This window comes from Zosterops lateralis, assembly GCF_965231275.1.
Source record: "Zosterops lateralis genome assembly, chromosome: 19".
Lineage (NCBI taxonomy): Eukaryota > Metazoa > Chordata > Aves > Passeriformes > Zosteropidae > Zosterops > Zosterops lateralis.
In genome coordinates, this window is record NC_139779.1 from 5,213,545 (window position 1) to 5,236,913 (window position 23,369).

General features: G+C 46.1%; 1 protein-coding gene across 4 annotated transcripts in view; it reads left to right on the forward strand.

Annotated features, from left to right (window-relative positions):
• The first annotated feature begins 19 nt into the window (after nucleotides 1-19).
• MYO1C (myosin IC) overlaps nucleotides 20-23,369 on the forward strand; it is a 52,098-nt gene continuing 28,748 nt past the window's right edge. The window contains exon 1 of one of the 4 annotated variants that reach the window (XM_083875002.1): nucleotides 20-238. In XM_083875002.1, the coding sequence (XP_083731128.1) occupies nucleotides 164-238 (75 nt within the window). In that variant the 5' untranslated portion in view covers nucleotides 20-163. Of the gene's footprint in view, nucleotides 239-1,819; nucleotides 1,841-2,101; nucleotides 2,175-9,277; nucleotides 9,884-23,369 lie in introns of those variants that run through there. The other 3 variants (XM_083875005.1, XM_083875001.1, XM_083875004.1) reach the window with 3 other exon arrangements.

Consider the following 23,369-nt stretch of genomic DNA (forward strand, 5'->3'; position numbering starts at 1 on the left):
TTTCAGCTCACGTCTAACACTTGGTATAAATACAGAGGTTCATCTTTTCCTCTCAGAAAAGGGCTCTGAACCAAAGGCTGCACTTAGTCAAGGTTGGCTGCTGCACGCTGAAATCGGAATTATCCATAAAGAATAGAGGGATTTACTGGCATTCCCTGGGAAAATGGAACTGCAGATTGAACGTATTCCTACAGGAGAAATCATCCGCGTGGTCGGCCGCAAGGCAGAGCGCAGGACTGTAAGCCTGGCTTTTACTGATCTCTGTCCCCCTCTGGTACTGTTGGTTACACAAAAACCAACTTAGATCTGAACTGAGCAACTCCAGGGCAAGAATGGAAGGGTTTGCAAGGCTGGTGGGCCATTGGAGGGAGTGGAGTTGTGTTGTGAACAGTTTTGTTCTCTCTGGGATGGAATTAGTAGCAGTGAAGTGAGTGGGAGTTTAGAAAATAGTTTAAATTTATTTCCTGTAGAAATACTGCAGTGAACCAAAGTTGGTGTTTGGCCTGGCTGTATGAATTCTGTCAGGATTCTGGGGGCACTTTCAGATGGCAGAGGAAGGGAAAGAGCTTTGAAACAGTTTTGTTCCTCTTATGTTGATTGTGCTGTCACGGGGTTCATGCCTTGGATGGAAAGGTTCACATATGGAACATTCAGTGGTACAGGCACATATTAACAAACTTATAAATATCTCAAAGAACTGACTATTCTGTTACCTTGGGACTTCATTGACTTGTGTTCAGGGTTTCTAAGCAAGTGGAAATCCATGAGCTGATCTTTTCTGGTTTGACACAAACAGTTGAGAAAGACAGTACTTTTCTAAGAATAATTTCAGTTTTCTTGGAATGAATGGCTGCTCTCTGTGTTTTGCTCCAAAATATTTTCTATTTGCATTTGTACAATTTTTAATTAAAGGAGTCTAAAGAAGAGGAACTGTGTAAAGTTTAAAATGTTTGGAAGTACCTAAATGCAACTGTGAATTTATCTTTCTCTGTCATAGCTATTTAAAACCTGTTTAACAGATCTTCAGCTGTGGTAGAGCCATCTTGTACTGAAGTGCACATCTGTGCATGTTGCTGCTGTTTCCTAGCATTGTCTTTCTAGTGACTAATCTGAAACTCAATCTGAAAATGAGCTGAGACATTTACTGTGTGGTTACACAATTGTCAGGTAGAATCGTTTTACTTCAGAAAAATCGGAGAGCTCCCTCTGCCTTCTTGGGAGAGGAGACAGTGGCAGTTCTGGTGTTTTTCGGTTTGCAAGAGTTTTGCTGACTTACCTGTAGTGATGACAGGGGACACTGGCAGGACTGAATTGTTGCTCCCAGGGGAAAATGTTCCTTTAAACCTTAGCATGTGCTGGGGTCCTGGGGAAGACTTCAAATAGAGAAAATTTATTAGTTCAACTTTCTAAAAAGTTTTAAGCACTTATTACATTCCATGAAACGGTAACTTACTATTTTGAAAGCTGTGTGTCAAGCAGTGTTGGTGCTGTACGAATGGCCAGAGAGGGGTGGTTTTACAGAAACTTTAAAATACTTTAAACTGCTGCAGGAGTGGCAGGAGCAGAGCTGTACTGTTTCAGCTCAGAGTGATTCAGACAGTTGGGAGTTCAATGTGCAGAATTTCCTGTGGATCCTGACGAGACCGCCTCGGGTATTTCACACCTGTGTGGGATGAGCCAACCTTGCTGCCGCTCACAGCCGATGGTTGATCTCTCCAGAGCGAACTTCACCCCGCGTCCTCCCCAGGAACACGCACTTCTGATGACTCCCACAGCCGGGAGGGGCCGGTAGCATTACCGCCAGCATTCGAGCTTTATCTTGTCCGTCTGGAGCAAACAGGTGCGTCTGCCCTTGGAGGCAGGAACAGCTGGGTGCAGAGGCTGCCGGGCGGGATGCCGGTGCCGCGGTCGGTGTGAGCAGCGCGGTGCGCTCCTGTCCTGTCCTGTCCTGTCCTGTCCGGTGCGGGGGTCCCGGCAGGTGAGAGGGGAGGCAGCGGGTGCGGTCCCGGGTCCCGCAGGTGAGGAGGGCGGAGCGGCGGCCCGCAGCCCGCATGCCCGGCGCTCGGACATGCTCACTAGCGGCACGGCGCGGGCTCCCCCGGCCAGTCGCCGCCGAGGCGCTCCCGGAGCCGCCGCAGGGCCCCGAGCCGCCCGTCCCGGGGCACCGAGCGCAGGTGAGCGGGCCCGGGGGGAGCCCAGCGGGGCGGTGGGTGTGTGCGGAGCCGCCTCCTGCCCGCCCTCCCGGCCGGCGGCGCTGCCCGGCGCTCGGGCACATGGCAGCGGGGGCAGCGGGGGCGGCCGGGGCTCGGCCGTTCTCCCGGAAACTCGGAACGTTGTCCGCGGAAGGAACAAATGAGCGGGGCAGAGCAGGCGGCATCCGGCGGGGCTGCCCGGAGCGGTTTCTCGCTGCCCGGCTGGCGGGCGCTCCGGTAACGCTGCCCCGAGCGCAGCGCATCCCTCCCCAGCGGAGCCGGCGCTGGGGCCGGGCGGGGTGTGGCGGGGCTGCTCCCGCTCAGACGGGGCCGTGACACGGCCGGGGCTCGGGGCTCGGCTTTGCCCTTGTCAGGACAGGCTTCCTGTGCATCCCCAAGTTGCGGTGCAGCTCCGAGCGCCGCGGGGTGGGCGCTCCGCCCTGCCGGGCACGGCCCTGCCGCTCGCATTGAGCGATTCTCCTGTCCGCCAGCGCTCGCACAGGTGCCCCGGAGCACTTGGTGGAGAAAGCTCGGTGTATTGAGCCCTCTCGTACAGGTGGAGAAGCCAAACTCCTTAACTCCCCCAGTCCAGACCACACTCTGTGCCCCCATCCCTGGCGCTGCTTTCCGTGCCAGTTTTCCCCAGGTCTGATACACCTGGAGCGAATCGCTTTACGTGACAGTGACTCATGGGGAGGAATCTGACTCTGCCTCAATGAGCAACTCGTTCTAGTAACTTGAATTTTCCAAGTAAGCTGGCTCGAGCTGCATTCTTGTCGTTGGGAGGAGGAAAAGCGATTCTGAGATACAATACAGAGATTATTCTGGCGTTTAATCTCTCTCTGACAGTTGCTCGGGGCGGAAGGCTCCTCCGGAACTACTTGTGGATGGCAGCTGCTTAGTTTTTAAAAGTGACAAATGAGAAAATCTGCTTAGTCGGTGGGACAAGGCATGAAAACACAGCCAGATCTTAGTGGTTCTTGGGAAGAAAGGCATTTTTCTTTTATCCCCTGTTGGAGCAATAGACAATTGCCAGTTGTCAGCACCTTTTCAGATCTCTTAGAAACTGCCTAAGGCTTATGGAACTGATGAGTTCTTAATTTTCACAGTAGGCCCTGATATGGCAACCGCTGTCATAACACTTCAGGGCTTTCAGTTTTGATAGTGGATGTAATCCTGTGTTCTAGGGAGGGGCTGTGTGAATTTGAATTTTGTGTTCTGGTTGGCAGGGACCAATGGGGTGCTGCACTGAACTCACGCTGTCCTAATTTATCGTGGTAGAAAGGATAGATTTATTTTTAAAGTGGAAAAAAAAAAAAAGGTGTGAATCATAACACACTGAGAACTGAGAGATCCCATGTGAGTCAGGATCCACAGTGTGTAATTTCTGTTCTCTTCTGTGTAATTAATAGTGAAGAAACTTGTGATTTGCAGTACATTGTCAGTATTTATAATAACTCTAGGAGAACTTACATAGGTCCTGACAAAACGAGTTAAGCCATTTTTATTTTTTATTTGATCTAAGCTCACTGGAGGAAGGCCAGTAAAACACAGGGGGCTAAGAATGCTTTATAACATTAAATATAGTGTTTCTTTCTATGAATGAGCCCAAACTCTATGGATGCCTTTATGCAAAACTAAGATAGTCTTAGTCTTGTTCAGATATTTAGGATTTTTCTGTTTGTAGCGTCACGTTGCTTATTACTGCATTGGGAAGCACAAGCTTTCTAGGAACTAGAAAAATTCCTCTACCCCTGTCCAAAGGAACAGGCTGCTCCAAATGCAGGAAAAACAAACTGCAGCAGCTGCCACAGTCCCAGGGCAGTGTATAAAATACAGCTCCCACTGCCCCTGCCCTGGGCTCTTACCTGGCAGGTGTAAATGATTCCAGCATGGAAAATATTGAGGAGCACTGGGCTGCAGCACTTTGCCTCCCAGTTCAAAGGACTGATGAGTGAGCACTGTTCTCAGATAACCAGTGGTGCCTTCTGGAGGACAAAAGTGTGTTTGGGAAAAGCTGATGTGTTACAGGTGCTGCAGAAAAGGAGGTGGAGAGAACTCAAAGTACAGCGGATTTTCCCGGGGCTGGTGTGTCCCACAGCCCTTTGTAAGAGTGTAACTCAATCACTTGTCCTTCCACACAGGGTAAAGAACCGTTTATAAAGGCTGATTTGTGCGCTTCTAAAGCATTACTGTGGGGAAAACCATCTGTGTTGTGCTTTGGGTTACCTCTATCAGTGGCAGCCAGAGGTGGTTAACTGGTGAGGACTGATCCAGATCAGAGGCCAAATAAACAGGTGGTTTGTGAGGAGCAGTTTCCCAGCCCAGCTCTCTCTGTGTGAGCACAGCCACATCTGCACAGAGGCAGGAGAGGCTGGCATCAGGTGGGCCCTTTGTGCTGGCACAAAGTGATTGCAATTATGGCATGTGTGTATCTCCTGTCAGGGCTTTTCCTGTGTTAAACGCTGCTTTACTGCTGTGGAACCAGCTCCTGAGTGATGTGGTTGGCTCTGCCTGTGATTGCTATCCTTGGCTTCTCCAGAAGCCATCCATCCACCCTGCTGTCAGCTCTGGTGGGTGAGGTTTGCACGCCTTCTCCTCCTCCTCGGAGATTGTAGCAAGGTTTCTTTCTCTGCCCGGAGGGAGCCACTCGTGCTGTGCCTCTCTGTGCCTGGATTCAGGGATCTCTCTGCTGGAAAAATATCCTGCTCTGTATTTTTTTGCCCTCCTCTGCATATTTCTTGTTGATGTATTAGTGGGGTGGGTGGGCAGCTCTTCCCAGAAAGCATTAATAAAGATGTAAGCAGGCAGCACAAAGTCACTGTGAAAGGCTAACAAAGCTTATTATGGCAGAAGGTTTGGAGTGGACAAATCTCAAGTAATTTGTTGCAACTGAGTCATGTTCTGTGGGGGTGGAAGTGTTCCTTACAACCCTGCCCTGCCTTATTTAAATATTTAAACATTTAAATACAGCAAGGAGCAGCAGGGCCAGTACCTTTTCTGTTGCTGTATATCTCCAGTGTAGTCTGTTCTGTATTAAATTCCTGTACTCTGGAAGGCAGTAAAGGTTAGCATTTAGAACTCCTGTGGCATTCATGCATGCATGGATAGGTCTCCCTGGCAGCTATTTTTCTTTAGGAAAGCACTTGGTCAGGTGCCAGTGTCCAGCAGCTTTCCTGGGACATTCTCAGCTCTATAACCAGTGTGGTGACCTTGCGCCAGCCTGGCCACCGCCCTTCTTGTGATTCAGTTCAGCAGCTGATAATAAATGAGTAGAATCTGACATTTTGGCAGTACCTTTGGAGTGCTGCAGTGTTTGCCTTCCGGGCAGTGAGGTCCCAGGGCTGGGAGGTACAGCAGGCTGCAGTCACTGAATGGGCAGTGTCATTGTTGGTGGTGAAGAATGTCGTGTCAAAACGTGTTGTGATATTTGCCAGGAAATGGAGAGTCCATGAATGACTAAGAAGTCCTCTGTGACACAGCTGTGGTGGCACTCAGCCTGCAGGCTGGGCCCTATGAGCTAGAGCCGTGTCTTCAAATTTATTTTGGTAATTTCTTTAGAAGGCACTTTTCTAGTAGAATTTCACCGCAGAGTTTGCTGCGGAGATGATGAAAGGTCTAGATGGGAAGTCCTGTAAAGAGCAGATGAGGTCACTTGGTTTGTTCAGTCTGGAGAAGAGGAAACTGAGGTCAGACCTCATTGGGGGCTGCAGCTTCCTCATGAGCGGCAGCACCAACCTCTGCTCTGTGAGAGGAGGAGGGAACAGCTGGAGCTGTGCCAGGGGAGCTTTAGGTTGGATATCAGGGACAGGTTCTTCCCCTGAGGGTGCTGGGGCACTGGCCAGGCTCTCCAGGGAATGGGGAGTGGCCCCATGGCTGCCAGAGCTCCAGGAGAATTTGGACAACACTCCCAGAAATGCACAGGGTGGGATTGTTGGGCTGTTTGTGCAGGACCAGGAGTTGTCCTGGGTAATCCTTGTGGCTCCCTCCAGCTCAGGGTGTTCTGTGATCTGACTCCATATTTCCTTTCAGTGTTCTGGTGTCTGACCAGAGGTTTCACCCTTACAAAAGGTAATGCAGAGCTGTGCTCCCAGCCTGGGCCAGTGCACACTGGAACAGAAAAACAGCCTTTGGAGGGGTGTGAGGCTGCAGGGAAACCTTGGTGCCTCAGCAGCTGAGTTTCATTAGGCAGAGTGGTCCCAGTACCTTCTGCCAGCTGACAATCACAATCAGGTGTATTTGGCCATTTTGCTAATGAAGAGGGGGATTATGGCAGGAGCTGTAGTTCAACTAAGGAGCAGTGTTTGTCAGAGGGTTTCATTGAGCTTGCCCTTGCATTTTTCTTCATTACCATGTACTCAATATTTTATGGTTGTCTTTATGTCTGTTTTCATTGCCACCTGCTGCCTGGTCTAGATGGGATATTCCTATCCAGGAAAGAATCAGCTTTACTTCAGCATTAAAATGACAAACTGAGAACAGAAAAAAGGGTAAACTCAGCTTTCACACTGCACATATTGTTCATGGCTGAAGGGTCCAGTTAAGTCAATGTCCAATTATATAATGAAGAGATAGTGATCTGTTTAGCTTTTTAGAAAATTAAATTCCACTGAAACAATACAACTGGGACTATAGAAGTAGGAGGAAAACTATTTTCCATTCTGAAGCAGGCCTTTGTATAGAGTTGGGTTTTTTTAAACTCACTAACAGTAACTAATAACTTGTACATTATACAGCCCACACTGACTCATTGTTTACTCAGGGAAATGACTTTCAACAGCCAGACTTGTTTGCGAAGTTTAATAACTAAAATATGCAGCTCTGTGCTTTACAAGGCTGCACACTGTAATCAACATTTGGGAAAAAAACAAAACCTGGTGCATATTTGCAGCACCACACAGCACACTGCATTACAAATGGTGCTGCTGCAGCTCAGGGTTTGATCTGCAGTAAAAGCTGGTGAGCCCAACGGTGTGGTTTGGGGAGAGGGAAGATTATTGCACAAATTAGTGTTGGGCTTTTTTAGAGTTTTATTGAACCTTCCAAATTAGAGACCAGGGAAGCCTTGTTCTGTGTTCACACAGCTTGTTGTTTTAAATAACAGGTTGTCTTCCACTCTTAGGGCTTTTGGAGTCTGTTTGAAATTGCCTCTTGTGCTTCTTGGGAGGGGAAGCCACACCTTTGCACCAGGAATTCTCTCTCTGACAGAATTGGAACTCAGACAGTAAAACAGATGTTTCTTTTGCCTCACTTGAGTGAGCACTGGAGTTCAGTTGAGAGCTTTTCTGCCTCTTCCTGACTCATTATTTGCTGTTCTGTGTTAGCATGGGGTTCTCCCAAAGATACTACAGGAATTCCCTCCCCACCCATTACACCTGTAAAGGTTTTAACAACAGCCAGGGTTTGTGTCCCTGGTTGGTTTTGGGGTTCTGAACAAACAAGCAAGTGCAACAACCAGCAGAGCACCTATCACATTTCTCAAGAAAACCAAGTGCCTAATTTTAAATAGTGTAATCAAAACATTTATTTTTCAAATTTTCCCAAATCACAAGCTTTTTTGGACATAATGTTGTTGGAAAATAGAAAGGAAAACTTTGTCTTGTGTGAAAATGAAAGCAGGTACAAAGTATGTGACTTGCAAAATCCTCATTTTATTTGTGCATGGATTTGTTTGCTCTTATAAGTGGGGGAAGGGATCAAAAGCAAGTTCTTCAGAGAAGTACAGAGTGTTTCTGTGTGTGCCCGACCATAACACTCTCTGGGAACACAGATTATATTTAATTTTGCTGATATTCTGTCCAGGAATCTGGTGGATAGGACCTGGGAACAGCAGTTTATGGAGCCATCCATCAGCCAAAGCTTAGAGCATCAGCTTCTACCATCCCAGAAAATCTCATGTTTTACTTTTATACTTCCATTAAAACAACTGTACAGTGCTGTCATAATCCTGGCAGGACTGGAATTACTGAGAGAGCCATGAGGTTTCCTTGGGCATAAAACCAAATTGTTCTGACTGCAAAGATGTCAGGATGGACACAGGTTATTTCTGGTCACCTGGAGTATAGAAAAAGTGTGGATGGACATATCAAGGTGAAACGTGCTTGTTTGGAAAGGGAATTTACAAATTCATAACCTTCAGGGGGTTTGAATGTTCTGTGCTGGTTGAAGGGACAGGAGTCAGAGAGAAAACCAGAGGCTGGAAACTCAGAAGGAAAAGTGGAGGCTGAGAAAGAGTGTGGGAGACCAATAAGAAAAGCAGGAACTGAAAAGGTGTGGGAGGCCAAAGTGGTGTGGGAGGTCAGCAAGGAAAGTAGAGGCCAAAAAGTGGAGGCTGGAAAGGTTTGATGGAGATAAAGGTGTGTGGGAGGCAGAAAAGGTGGTGAGGCCAAAATAAGCCCATATCAGAGATCTGATCAATCTCTTTTTGCTCTGTTGGCCTCCACATCCTCCTGAAGAAGGGGACTCACAGACTATTCAGCTGAAGAAAACTAAAGTTTCAGCTTTATGGAATAACTAGGGGACAAATGCCCATTGTCTTGGCTCTTGTATTAATTCAGTTGATGCTTAGTTTCAGCACTTTAAAAATTTGGTTTCCAGCAGAAAGCAGCCCTGTAAATTGTTTGAGTCTTGACTGTAAAAGTAGTGCAGATGAGCTGTAGTGCTGCCTGTCAGTTCAATACCTTAAAATATTGTTCTCTAAGATCACCAAAGACGTGTCCCCTCAACCCACAGAAGGAACAGCACTGGCATGGCTGCTTTTGCAGGAATTTGAGAAAGCTAGGAGGAATTTAGGATAATTTATGCACATTCAAGAGGTGTTTCCAAACCAGGTGTGTTAAAGTCTCTTGGAACTTTTAAGAAAAAACAACAATAATGAAGAAACAGTGTCTTTTCTCTTTGCCTGATATAATTAAAGAACACAAGAGCTGACGGTTATGAGCCATTTACATATTAGGTTAAAGCTTTCAGACGTTATTTGACTCAAATATAAACTAATCTGATTCGAGGTATTTGTGTCTTGATACTAGGAAGAAGCAGAGAGGAAAGGAGAGTTAAAAAATAAGATGAGCTGCACTTCCTGGAGAGAAAAGCAGAACATGGGTGGTGCTGTCAGCCTGGCAGGTAGTGAGTGCTGGGAGGGACTCAGGACTTCCCTGCTGCTCTGGCAGGCTGGTCATGAGGGTTCCATGTGAAGAGGAAATGTTGCAAGAAATGTGGTGTTCTCTATGCAAAAAAAAAAAAAAAAAAAAACAACCAAAAAAAACCCCTTGCGTTGTGCAGGAGGCTGTTTGATCCCTCTCTCTCTCTTCAAACTGAAACCTGAGCCGTTGCCAAGTGTCTCCTCTGTGAAGTTTCCGGATCTAGGTGGGGACAGGGGAGTTCCAGCTGCAACCTGACTGTGCTGAACTGGCAGCTGCTGGTGTCCCAGGCCACTTGCACTGGGAGGAAAATTCCACAAAGTGGCTCCGTGTAGGATGAGAATGTGAGCTATGTCCAGGCTCAGGGCCATGGGACTCAAACCCTGCTCTCCTGTCACTGTTTGTTTTTTTCTGGAGGCTTCAGTGGAGTTGGCTGCTGGTCACTGAGTGCAGCTTTGCTGGGATGCTGCTTGCCTGCCATCAGAATAGGGAGCACCCGTGAAAAAGGATTGTGGTGTCACCTGAGAGGAAGGAAATCAGTGTTGCTGCAGGGTGAGTGTACACGTCTGGGAAGAAATCTTTATACCAGCCAGTTATTGTCTCCCAAGGAAAAATCAGGTTGTGACGAAACTTTTCGTTTTGGAAAGGTAAATTTTGGTCTAAAAGTCACTGTCAGCTTGGCACCAGGCTGTTCTGAGCAGAGAATTTCTCTGTGCTGAACTCTGGAAAGTGCTTTTCAGGCCACGCTTCCACTGGTCTCAGATTATCTTAATTGCAAACCACTTATCTGAACTGATGAGTAGTTAACACAAATGTGACACGGTGCTCGTTAGGGTAGAAAATCAATCAGTGTTTAGTGTGGGCTGGATTGACGTTTCTGGATTGATAGGGGATGGGGAGGTTCATTTGGGTCAATAAATGGCTCAGTGATGAGTGTGTGGAGTGAGCTGCTCCTCTCCTGTGTGCTGGCAACCAAAACCAGCATCAGCCCTCATTTCTAGGGCCAAAATGTGTCAGGTTTTTGCAATTTTTTTGGTGTAGCAGAGCAGTGCTGGGACAGGATCCCCGTGTGTCAGGTTGGGTGGTTTATGGTGCTGCTCCTGGAGCACTGCAGCTGACAGGCTGCACCCCTGGTGGCATTCCTGGGCTTGTCCCCAGGGCTGCTGCCCCTCATGCTGTCTTTGCATCACTTCTCCAGGACTTCAGTGCTCAAGGCATGAGGGTGTGCAGAGGGGAGGGGATGAACAAGCAGCCAGAGAATCCTGGAGCTTCATTCACGTCACTTCCGTGAAATGTCCTTTCTTTTGTATTCCCTCAGTGTCTGAGATAAGCTTATCCTGATATCAGTTCTCTTTAGAATCACAGAATGGTCTGGGTTGGAAGGGACCTTAAAGATCATCTTGTTCCACCTTTCACTAAAACAATTTAAATTGGTTTCACTGTAGTTCTCCACTCCCTGCCTTGTACTTGCATCCCTTTCACCCTTTGATTAACCCTTTGAAACAAAGTTGGGAGAGCAGCAATAAAGAAAACAACATTTTCTATTTGTTTAGTTCCCTGAACTGCCTGGCCAGAGCTGAATGAATCTTAGTCCCAGTCCAGAGGGGGAGAGGGCCAGGACAGGCACAGCTGGGACAAGGATGTGTGACACTAACATCAGCTGTCCAGGCCAGCTGACAGCAGCCTGGGACTGCCCTCTGGCACCTCAGAGGACAATTTCTGTGCCCTTTTCACCTTGGACAAGTGTCTGTAATATAATGATGTGGGAACCATGGCTTGTATGGCTGCTCTATTCTTACACTGCTGTGTTTTGATTCTTGGAGTGCTAGTGAGAAGTTTGTTTGCTAGAAGGTTCTGCAGTCACACTGGGGGACTTTTGTGCTCTGATGTGTGGGCTGATTGGCACTAAAACCTCCCAGCATGTGGATGTGGAGCTGGGCCAGCTGTTTGGAACATAAATGGTAATTAGTTGTTTTCTTAATGTTGGCTTTATCAAGGTTTACAAACAGAACAGGTGATCTGCTCATGATGAGCATTCCCAAGCTCCAACAGCCCCAGCTCCTGAGCAGAGCAAGAGCACCTGCCCATGCAGCCCTGCACTGCTGGTGCCCTTAAATGTGCTCTCAGATCAGGGGGAGAGAGGCACTGATAAACCCTGCCAGGCTGCACGTGCCTGGACACAGAGCCAGGAAAAGCTGGTGTCTGTTCTGCCTCTTCCCAAAGCATCCTTAAAGTGGCTGGGATCCAAAATGGGAAGAAGAGCCCAAGGCACAGGGGTCCAGATGGGCACTGGTGTCTGGAATATTTTTGCTCTCTTCCCCTTCCCAGAGCACTGGAGATTTTGGAGGGCACTGATGGCCAGGATGGGGGATACCTTACCCAGGTGAGGATGCAGGCATTCCCACTTCTGCCCTGCTTGTCACCAGGGATAAATTTCTAAAGGACCTTTTGAGCCCTGTGGGACTCCAACAAGGCATTTGTGGTGGGTTGTAGGACAAAGTTACTGTGTTGTAGTGTCTGAGCATGATGTGACTGACACAGAAAAGAGAAGGAATTAATTCTGCTGCCAAAACTTTCCATGCCAGAGGTCGGGTCTGGCTCTGTGCCCACTCTGGGCATACGTGCAGGTTCCTGCAATTTGTTGCTGTCACCACCAGCAGTGGCACACAAGGAAACAAAATTTAAGAATGCCATCCTGCAACAGAGACCTCAAGAGGCTATTTCTAGATGGAATTGAAGCTCTGTGTGACGTAGTGGACTGTAGCCTCATTGTGAGGGTAGAAAACAACCAAAAAGTCCTTTGCAATGGAATTCTTTATGCTCTAATGGGCAGCTGGATTAAAATGTTTTGGAACTTTGCTCCTTTTTGTTGCAGTGTGGGTGAAGAGGCTTCACAACCAGCTGTCACCCAGCAGGTGAGCTGGAGTGGGTTAAACACTTGGAAAAGTGAATTTTGGAATTGTGAACTTTAACCCTGCAACTACCTGCGTGCAGCTCCTCCTGGGACCCATCAGCTGTTGTGAAATTTGTCAGTTCACCAGACAAGTGTGCGCTGCCTCTCACACACACCAGGAATTCTGAGAATGTGAATGAAGGACTTTCAGATTCCAGTCCTGTATGGCCCTTCCCCTCCTGCTGTAGGGGCTGGTGGAAGCAGGAAAGGAGGCCAGGCTCGAAATCCAAAGTCGGAGGAGAGGAATTTGTGGATGCACAGCAGATAATGCCCGTCACTCTGTGCACTTTGCCACTCCCACTCCCCCTCCCTTGTGGAAAGTGTGATTAAAGCCAGCCGCTGCGCCCTGCCTGTCTGAGCCATACATCCATGCACAAATGCCAGATTCTCTTCATTCCAGCCTGCTGACTTCAAGGAGGACTTGCTCTGACAAGCTGGAAATGAGGGCTGGCAGCTTCGTCTGCAGCTCAAAGGCTTTATCTCTCTTAGACACTCTTCCTAACATTTCCCACAAACACTGCTCTGCTGGTAGGAGCTGTTGCACACACAGGACCAATCAGGCACTTATGAATAAAGCCTTACCTTGTGTAACTCTCCTCAGAGCAGGCAAAGGAACACTTCACAAAGCACTTGGCACCAGGCCCGTGGCAGAGCTTGCTCTCCTTGTGCTTCAGCCTCATTATCTGGGGAGCAGTAGGAAGAGTCAGCTCAGCCTTGGATTCTCCCGTCCCCCTACCAAGCACTGGTGTTCTTTCCTCCACAAAAACCCTTCAGTCCAGCTTCCATCTCCCACTTGGACTGTTTCCATCAGCTGAAAGCTGGCAGCTTTCCATCATCTCCAGCTTCCACACCATGTTCTGATGGTTCTCCACTTTGGCCTCTCTTTCCTCTCTGAGCTCCCACCTTCCCTCCTGCCCCACTGCTCCATGATGAGTTCTTTGACTTCCAGGATTGTTCTGGCTCCAGCAGCAGCTGCTGTTTCCCTGCTGTTGCCTCACTGCTCCTTGAGGGATGCCAGCTGTGTCCACCTGTTGGGGCTGTTCTGCATGTGCCTTGAAGGCAGCTGCTTCTGCTGCATTTGCAGCCTTGAACCTGGAATATTCATATTCCCTGGCCTACCTCAATCAATTGATGAACTCAGCCTTCACTAAATGCTTTCCCAGGGTGAAATCTATTTGAGATGTAATAATGGTTCTAGAGAACCTGCACCAGCAACTGCAAGATGGCCAAGCTCTTCTTTGATTGCTGTTTCTGTCTCAAAATCAGTATTAGAGCAAGTGTACTTTTACATTCACATATTTAACATGTGGAATGAGATAACCTTAAGCTGGATGCAGTAAGGTGTGTGCCCTCATATAAAAATTTATCATAAATTAAATCTGAGTCATCATCTTGGTTGGGACATGATTTCTGCTTAAAAGAGCATCTTTGATGTCATCACCATATTGCTTCAGAAGCAGCTTACAGGTGTTATTTTAGGTTGGGGAGGGCATGTATGTGTCTGTAGCTTCTATAAACCATCAGGCCAGTGCCAGGTGTCTGCCCAGTGCTTCACAGACAAAACTATTTTCTTTTTTGGTCTGATTTTTGAGGGAGGGCTGTTATCACAGGGCTTTGACTTATGGCCATATAACCAACCCTGCTGAGCAGAAAGGGGATCCCAGTGATATCTCCTCCAAATGCTCTCTCCTGACCATGGCACTGTGCTTCCTGGACATTGTGTGAAATGAGGCTTTGTGAAACAAAAACTCTGATTTCCCTTGGTGAAGCTTTATACAGAGCACACAGCTCTGGAGCAGCAGGATATGAGAATTAGATCGTTGTTGCAGTGAGGATTTTGAACAAGAAGCAGGCATGAAATACCCAAAGCATTTAACCTCTGTGTTTTATTCATCCTGGAGCAAGTGTAATTTAAAGTGGCACCTCTATAATTGATGAAGTATCTTTTTACCATTTGTTTAATTACCAGTTTCAGTGTCTAGAAAGCAGCAGATCAATAATTTACAGTGATGAACTTCCCTGTGTCTCTGTTTTTCTGCTTCAGCCATGCAAACAACAGCTCCTGAAACAAACCCTCAAATATTGATGCTTTCCTTTAGGTGAAATAAAAGAGCTTAACCTTTTTTCCTGCCACAGGTGTACTCCAACACTACTGAAGCTGAGGGCAGAGCACTGACCTTGGCATGGCAGGGTTAATTTAGGGCTTGCCCTGCATGTTTTATCAGCTCTCAGCTTTTTGCAGCCTCCTCTCATTGTTGGAGTGATGAAGGCTGGGCTCCTGTTGTTGCTGTAACAGCAGATGCTGCTGCCCTGGCTTTAGGAGAGTTGATAAAACAGAAGATTTAGGCTGATGAACCAAAGCTGCAGCCTGTGGTTTATATGTGTTTCTTACATGGTGGGGTTTGATAACAAATGTTGGTTTTTTTCTATGTGAAATACCCACTCTGGAGACTCTTGGATCCTTCTGTCAGGTTAGAGCTCAGATTCCCTCATTGTCCTGCAGCTCCTCCCCAAGGGGAGGTCCTTGATCTGTCCAAGAGGAGCTACAGGACTTATACCTGTGAAATCAGAGGGAAAAAGGTGTTTCCTTCCCAATGGGATGGGCCTTCAGACAGTTCTGTTGTGGTCCTGGTGCCATGGACTGTGGGGTTTCCCCACACAGCATCAGAACAGAGGATCTAAAGACACCCAACTTCCATGAGATCTCCAAATCCAGGTGTTTCTAACAGGATGATGAACTCTGCTTTCAGGCTCCCAGTCTCATACCTGTGATTCTTCTCACTTCTTAGAGCCAAGACAAATATGTGATTTCTCCTGGACCTGACTTTGAAACTGAGCAAACAACTCAGTGACTGCATCCTTGGTGCTGGTATGAAAAACAAACAGGGAATGCATCCCTTTCCTGTCTCTTAGGAGTGCCAGTCCTCATCTCCTGTTGGGAGAACAAGATGCTGTGGGACAGTTGGCATTTCTGTTAATGTCACAACTGTCAATTCCTTCAGCATCTCTCCTTTCAGCTGGAGCTCACAGCCCACAAGAAGGTTTTATGTAGAAAGTAGGTGTAAAGGGTCATGAGGAAGATTCCTGGGCCTGTTGTGTCAGCCTCGGCAGGGTTTGTGCAGTTTTGCAACCACCAAATGCAGGATTAGGAGTAAATCAGAGGAAGAAAAAGGGTTTGGACTTAACCACAGCTGGGGAATGAATGTTTCCATTCTCTTCAGCGACCCGTGTTTATCCAGATGTGCAGCCTGCATTCCTGAGAGCCACAAAGGGACGGGCTCCTTCATTGTCCTTTAGTGCCTCTGTTTCTGATTAAATTGATGTCTCTGATAATGCAGAAAGTTTTGAAAATGCAGAGAGCAGGACTGTGCAGTTCTCCTTAGGAGGGAGTTGAAACTGCTTTGGAGATGAGATATCCCTTACAGTCCAAAGGGGGCTAAGTTGCAGGCCAATAATTTATTTACTTTTTAACATCAATGTCATTAGTGCTTCTTTTACCAAAAAAAAAAAAAAAAAAAAAAAAAAAAAAAAAAAAAAAAAAAAAAAAAAAATAAATCTTGACTTTGATCCACTAGGAATGTCAGTTTTTAAACTCTGGGAAAACAATATTCTGAATTGTTTGAGTGCAAGCTGATGCAGGTGGACGTGGGATATCCTTCTGAAATGATGGCTGTATTTTCCAGTCAGCCTGGAACACTTTTGCCATCATCTTCATGGCAACTCATCATTCCCTGTGGATATTAAGTGATGCTAAATCTATTTTGGGACAAAAAACCAAAAGATTCACCAAAGCATTAAAGCCTATTCACCGCAGGCTCTTCAGAGCCCTGGCAGAGCAGTCAGAGGAGATGACCTCAGACAATACCCTTCATCTGGTGGCTTTTCCCCTGGTTTTCAGCAGGAGCAGGGCAGGCAGGGGAAAGGGAAGCAGCTCAGACATCAGCTGCAATATCATCTGTGCTCAGCTCGCTGCCAGCCCCGAGCCTGACACGCTGCCAGTCTCACTGCCTGCCTCCTTTGCTCCTCTCTGCCTCTGCAAACTGCTCAGGCCCTTCCCTTGAGCACAATCTGCAATTTCTTGCAGCTCCTCCAATGTTCTTATTTTGGGTTCGTGATCTAGTTGTTGAAACTCTTTCCTTAAACTTTTCTTAGCGGGGCTTGTGCCATCACAGTCAGTGTAAAGTGCTCTTTGTTCCCTTACAAAGAAGGGTTTGAAAGAAGTTCAGTCTCATGTGTGTCACTAATAGTTTTATTAGAACTTATTTATAGCTTTTTGCTGCCCCAAAATAACTGCCTGCCTTTAGGCCAGCAAAGTCAGTTTGGAACAGAGAGAGAAAAAAGAAAAAAAAAAAACAAACGAAAAAGTGGTGGAAGTACAGATTGTGCCTGTAAACTCTTCACTTACAAATCATCAGATTAAAAACTGCTGCACTTGTTTGAATGTCCAGAGTGTGCTCACAGAACTTAACTCGGCTTAGGAACTTGGAGTTTGCTTTAAAGGAGGGTCACACCCAGAAGGAAAATAAGATCTTGTTACTCCCAGGTATCACCCAGCACTTGCAGGTTGCTGACTGGGCTTTTTCCCCTAAGGAACCTGTGGATATGCCATGGAACAAACCTATGGCAAATACAAAATGTTGCTCATAGCAACATATCCTCATGTTTTGGGTACAAATGATACTGATATCCCAGATATTGCACTGATAGAAACATCTTTATCCTACTATAAACTGTCCATACTAAGGGATTTTGGTGTTACAGTAACAGTAGAGAGGAGTAGGGTTGGTTATTTGTTGGGGCATCACTCATGTACAAACTATTTTATAAAAAAAAATCCAAATTTAAGCAAATATGTTCCATATGTGAGCCTCTCTCCTGTGCTTTTCAGGAAAGTTTTACTCATTTGACCTTTATTCTTCTGACTTTGGAAGCTTGAATATACTCATAAAATCCAGATATTACCTATGCTCCAGTCTCCACATAACAGAAAAGTTCATGGCTTTGAAAACAAACTAGGAATTCCACGACAGCTTTATTGAAGCTTTATGAAAAGCAAAAGCTCCGTGCTGCCTTAAAGGAAACTGTTTCATTTGGCTCTTTTGGAGGGAGGTATTTCCTTTTTAAACTGTTTTTCACAGTACCAATGATGTGATTTTGGGTGTGGTTTGTTTTAATGTAAAGCTACATTGGGGAAAGTTGTCAATTAAAAGAGAAAAGGACAGGAGAGGTCAGTGAAGTTCAGGTGTTTCCTATAAAACAGTCTGATACAGTAGATCAGTTTGGTATTTGGGTTTCTGTAAAGTGATGTGTGTTGGCACAGTTAAGAATGATGCCTTTCAGGTAGCCTTCCTTAGGTTTCAGATTTAACCTGCTAAAGAAAATAAAGCAACTTAAACTTTCTGGTTTAGTGCTGGCAGTTCTAAACAGACAATTCCTGTATTTGGAGAAGAATTTTGCAATCATTGCGGGCACAGGGGAGGCTTGGGATCCTGTCAATACAACATGAATAGAGGTGGACGAGCTCTGCTTTCAGAGTCCCAGTCTCATACCTGTGATTCTTCTCACTTCTTAGAGCCAAGACAAATATCTTATTTCTCCTGGACTTGACTTTGAAACTGAGCAAACAACTCAGTGACTGCATCCTTGGAGCTGGTATGAAAAACAAACAGGGAATACAACAGTGTTAGGGTCCAGCCTTACAGCTGAGACTTTGTACTGACTTAAATCCACAGGGAGCTCGTTCTGAAAAATGTTTCTTTTCCAAATTTAAACTTCCAGATACCACTGACCACAAGCCATACCAGCAGAAGCCATCTTGCTGAATTGCTTTATAATTGTTATGGAGCAAATTCTACATGAGAAAAGAGGCAAAAGAGCATTTAAAATGAGAGGTTTTATGTTGCTGTTCTGTCAGAGTCATAACCACTTGTGTTTCCCAGCTCTGAAAAACCTGCTGCTGCCTGCACTCATTTTCCCCTTTGCTGTGCAGTCAAGGATGTGAAGTATTTAACAGGACAAAAAAATTAAAGGTCAGTCTAAAAATCCTCAGAAATCAAGATGTCCCTAAAGATAAAGCCCAACATGAAACATCTTCTTGGCACAGAAGTGCTGCATGCCCTGGAAGGCTTTGAGTGCACACCCTTTTCTGGCCAGGTGTTGTGGGGACAAGGGCCAGGTACAAGCAGCTGCTGAGATGCTGGTGACACTGGAGGAATACTGTGGAGCAGTGCAGGGAATTGGGAATAATTGGGACTCTCAGCTGTGTTTTCATGGGGATTGTGAAGCTCCTGATGCTGTGATGTGGAGAGAGCTTTGCTGTCAAACTCTAATCTCTCATCAGTGACCTTTTCACAAGGGTGACCTGGCTTGTTTTGTTTTGTTTTGTTTTTTAAGGATCTCTTTTTGAGATTTTTTTTTTTTTTAATTGCTGTAGCAAACTGAGCCCTGCAGCTCAAGGAGGTCTCACCAGCTGACAGAAAGATGTTGGCTGGGATTTGGCCCAGTGTTCCCCTGGAAGCTGTGTCATTCTGCAAGGAAGAGACATAGGATGTGGCAGGGCTACAGAAACAGAATTGTTTGTACGTTTTGTCACAAACATCTCGTGCTGTCAGGGAGAAAAAAAAAAAAAAAAAACCCACCAAAAAACACCAACCAAAACTCTGGGTGATAAATCTGTCAAAGCAATTTATGTTGTGCTCATTTCCGTGGCAGCTCTGGGGCTGTGTTTGCTCAGCAAGCTGCCCTGCACTGGGAGCTCCTGGCCTTATCCAAAGACAAAGCAGAGATGGAGAGATACCTCTTGATGGGAACCACAGGGAAACCTTCCAGTTCTATCACTTCACCCAAACGAGGCCTCTGTGAGCACTGTTGTAGGAACTCCCTTGCATTTGTATAAGAAGGAGGAAAATCTGTCCTTTAACTGGGCTTGCAGGTTTGGTGAAAAGTGTGGGTTGCAGCTACAGCCCCACAGCAGCGCCTCTGGCAGCTCTGCTGGGATGTGCAAGCTGCCTGTAGCTGCTGAAACTCTTGGCCTAGGAGACATTAATTCCTGCAGTTCAGTGGGAATGCTGCAAAAATGAATTTAAACGGTGCCCAGTGTCTTTGCTGTTTAAACCAAGATGAATAAGAGAACTGTCCAGTTCATAAAACATTTGTGCTCCATGGATCTGAAGGGCAGGAAGGGGAGTTCTCAGCCTGCCCTCTGCATCAGCACTGTCCATGTTGTGATTTAGGACGTGGCTGTGGCTTTTCCTTCCCAATCAGACACATGCCCAGCTTGGCTTTGCAAGTCTTATTTGGTAGATTTAAGTTTGTTCTGTCTTTTTCCTGCCATGGAGAAAAGCAGGGGCATTACAGAAGGACAGGGCAGCTCTCATTTGTCCATTTAGTTGCTGTTTTTGGCTGCAGGACAGGACCCTGCTCAGCAGAGGAGTCACAGGTTAAACTCTGTCCCTGTGTGTGGAGGGGAGCCCTGATGTGTGAGCAGCCTGGTGTGTCCCTCCTCAGGATTCCTGTACATCCTTCTCCTCCAGACTGCAAACAGTTTAGTGCTGATCTGGCCTTATATAGCAATTTCCTATTATTAGAAACATTTCCTTGGGATCTTGCTCAGGGAGTAGCAGAGGGAAATCCTGTTTCCTTCATCTAACTTGCAGGCAAAGCACCAGCGCTCACTCTTTCCTTATCTCGTGTGGATGGAACAAGAAGTTTTTGTTGTGATCTGCTTTCCAGCCTCAAGCCCTTTCTAACACTGAGCCTCTTTTCAGAAATGCAGGAAAAGAAATGTGAAGGGATAGGAACTGTCAGTCAGCAGCGTGAGCTGTAAAGTTTTGTCTGCAGCCTGTACATTCCCCGTCCTTTTTCATTGTGTTGTCCTCACTCAGATTTAGTCCTTCCTTTGGAAAACCAGCTCTCTGTTGAGTGCTGGATGGTGTGAGAAGTAGTGTGCTAGGCTGTTTCACCTGAGAGTGCCAGGGATGGGCAGACAGCCAAAGTCTGTGTTAAAAAAGGGGAACAGCTTTAAATTAAGGAAGGAGAAGTTTTTGTTCTGCGTGCGACAAGAACGTGTTCTCAAAGGCAAGACTCACTGGAAGCACAGAGATATGCACAGGCTTTGAACACTTAATTTTTCCTGTGAAAACATTTTTTCCCCTTAAAAGGAAGATGTAGGTCCTGCCACTGGGAGTGACTGTTTGGAAAGTCAGTCGGGAGGAATGCACATGAGCTGAACTGAGTCAGGCTGTTTGTGTTCCCCCCTCCCTCCGAACCCCGTCCCTGCCACAGCCACTGCAGGGGAGCTGCTGAAAATGATTGTGTCAGAGCAGGGCCAGAGCAATCACAGGGAATTAACTGTTGGGTTTAAACTTTGTTGTTGGAGTCAGTGCAACAATTGGTGTTGGGATCAGAGCGTGTTTGTAAAATCAGGGAAACCCTGAGAGGGCCGTGAGCGGGAGCAGCCACCGGCATGAGACAAACTGGCATCACATTAAGGGCATCTGGTAATTATAAAGTGGGACTTTGTTCTGATGGCCACTGTCAAAGCCAGCCAGCCATTTCTGTCTCACTGCTTCAGCAGAAAGCAACGACAAGGGAAATTTATCTTAATTTGTTAGATTAACCCAGTTTCTCTTTTCGCTCACGTCACAGACCCAGAATTATTGTGTGTGTGCGGGAGCCATAACTGAATACAAGCCCATCATATGTGCTTTTTAATCCATCACCAGGGGCATCAAAACAAGGAACAGCACTGGCAGAGAAAGTGTAGGAATCCAAGGAGATGTGTGCATCTCCTTTTTTTTGTAATATTTTTTTTTCGTATTTATTTGTGAAAGGCTGAGCTTGGGAAGAAAAGAAGTTTGATGTTCTCACTGACGAAGCTTTCTTGGAACAAACAAAACCAGTATTGACAGTTTTAGACATTACAAAGCATAAATTAGAATCCAAAATAATAATCTAAATATTCTTTGTCTTCTGGTTTTTGAACCCTTTTGGCCACACCTCACTGTTTTTAAGGTTTTGTCTGTAACCCTGCAAACACCTTCACGCAGACTGGGGGAATTCAGTCAACTTGTGATGTCATGAAGTTTGCAGTAAAATGAAGGAACTTTCATCATCTTGAGGCACCATTTCAGTGAGTATAACCAGCTTTTGGTTTAACCTTTCTAGGTGTGCAGTTTCATGAGTGAGCAGGAGTGTTGTGTCTCCAGGGGCCAGTGTCCTGTGTTCAAACCTCTGCTCCTGACTACTTGTTTGGAACACTCTTGAGAGGGGAAGAGGAGATGCTTTAATCCAAAAACTGGGTAGAAAATAGACAATTCTTAGCAGAAGTAATAATATAGGGAGGGTGTTTTGCCTTTTTATCATACCCAGTACAATATTTAGCATTGGCTCTTTGGCTGGGCATTGATTTATCCTTATCCTGCAGTCAGATGTTCACCCTATGTTGGACACGGGGTGTTTTTCCTGAGCAGTAGGACAAATGTCCCTCAGAAGCTTCAGTTTCTGCTATAGGGTGTTTTAGGAATGTGAGGCATTTTAATCAGCTTTAGATCAGGATAATTTGGACAGCAGGACACATGTGACAGGTTAAAGACATTTCTATTTTTTGATTAAGATGTTCCTCTGACCTGCGAGAGGAAGGGCTCTCAAATTCCTGGCCTGTTTAGGGTGGTTTCTTTCCCATGGTATTTTTGCCAAGTGCTTTCTAATTATGGAATGTGTCTTATTCTGTAGTTCTTTTGCAAGGCAGAAACAACGAATATTACAAAAATCCAGAAAGAACTCACTCACTGATAGATGAACTTGACACCTTTTGGAAGAACACAGATGTGATCCACGTTGATTTTTGAGCAGCATAAACCCAAGGCAGCACCTCATACCTCCAGATTTATATTTTTGCAGTGGAATCTGCACTGCAGAGGGGAACACTGATGGTGTTTTCACAGGGACAAACTTTATTTTTTCAGCAGAGCCACTGCTTGTGGGTGTAGTTTAGCAAGTCCCGCTGGGCTCTGGGAGCCTGTCGGAGCAGGGCTGACAGGAAAGGTTTCCAGTCCCCTTGCTTTGAATGTGAAATTGTATGCAGGGAATCAGCTGCTTATCTGCAACGAGCAGAGCAATCCCAGTGCTCTAATCCAGGGTTTAAATGAGTCACTTCTAACTGGTGAGGCCTGGAAAACTTGATTCATCCCTCAGCCTGTAGTTGCCTGTTGGAGTGAGGCAGACCTTGCCAGCCATCCTCAGCAGAAATCACAGACAAGGGCTGGGCTCTGCTGCTGGAAAGGAAGAGTCTGGTTTTATCACCTTCATAATCCCAGGATCAAGATTTTATAAAGTAAAATTATCTCTGCTTTCCAACTATTCTTTTTTTCCCCTCCTAATTTAGGCTAACCCACATTCAGGAGTGTTTTCCTCGCCAGCAGAAGTTGGGCAGTAGTTTGGCTGCAGAAAAAAAAGCATTTTGAGTAAAGGTCTTTCTGGTGAATAAATAAATAAAAGGGTTCTCCTACATGAAAAAAAAAACCAAGGGAAATGTGTAAAAAATGTACTTTCAAATCTGGGCTGTTGTATGTTCTTCTCTTATGTGGCATTTTCAGTGGTGAGATGTGATCTGAGAAGTGTTAGGAGGTGTAAACTAGGGAAAAGGTGAGGTTGTTTATGTGAAAAAAAACTCTGCTAATACTTAGAATAGTAACAGAGAGTTTTACTGAATCTGTTTGGTGACAGTTTGACTGGTTTGAGGAGTGCTGGTGGAGCACTGACATTCTCCTGCTGAAAAATCAGAGCTGCCAGGCCACAGCTGTAATTACGCTTGGAAAACTCCTGGCTCAGGGCTCACTGCTGTGTTCCAGTAATGGCTAATGTGGCTTAGTTTGGGAAATGGAGTTTATATCACCTCTGACCTTACCTGTGCACAGCAGAGGGGCTTGGAGTGTCCATTTCCTTCAGTGCCAGCCCAAAGCTGAACCCTCCTCTGAGCCACATCCTGAAGCTGCTGTCGTTAAAAATTCACCCAACTGAGATAAGGAGTTAATAAAAGTCCTGCCAAACAGAGTTGTGCAAGAACCACAAATAATGTTCAAAATG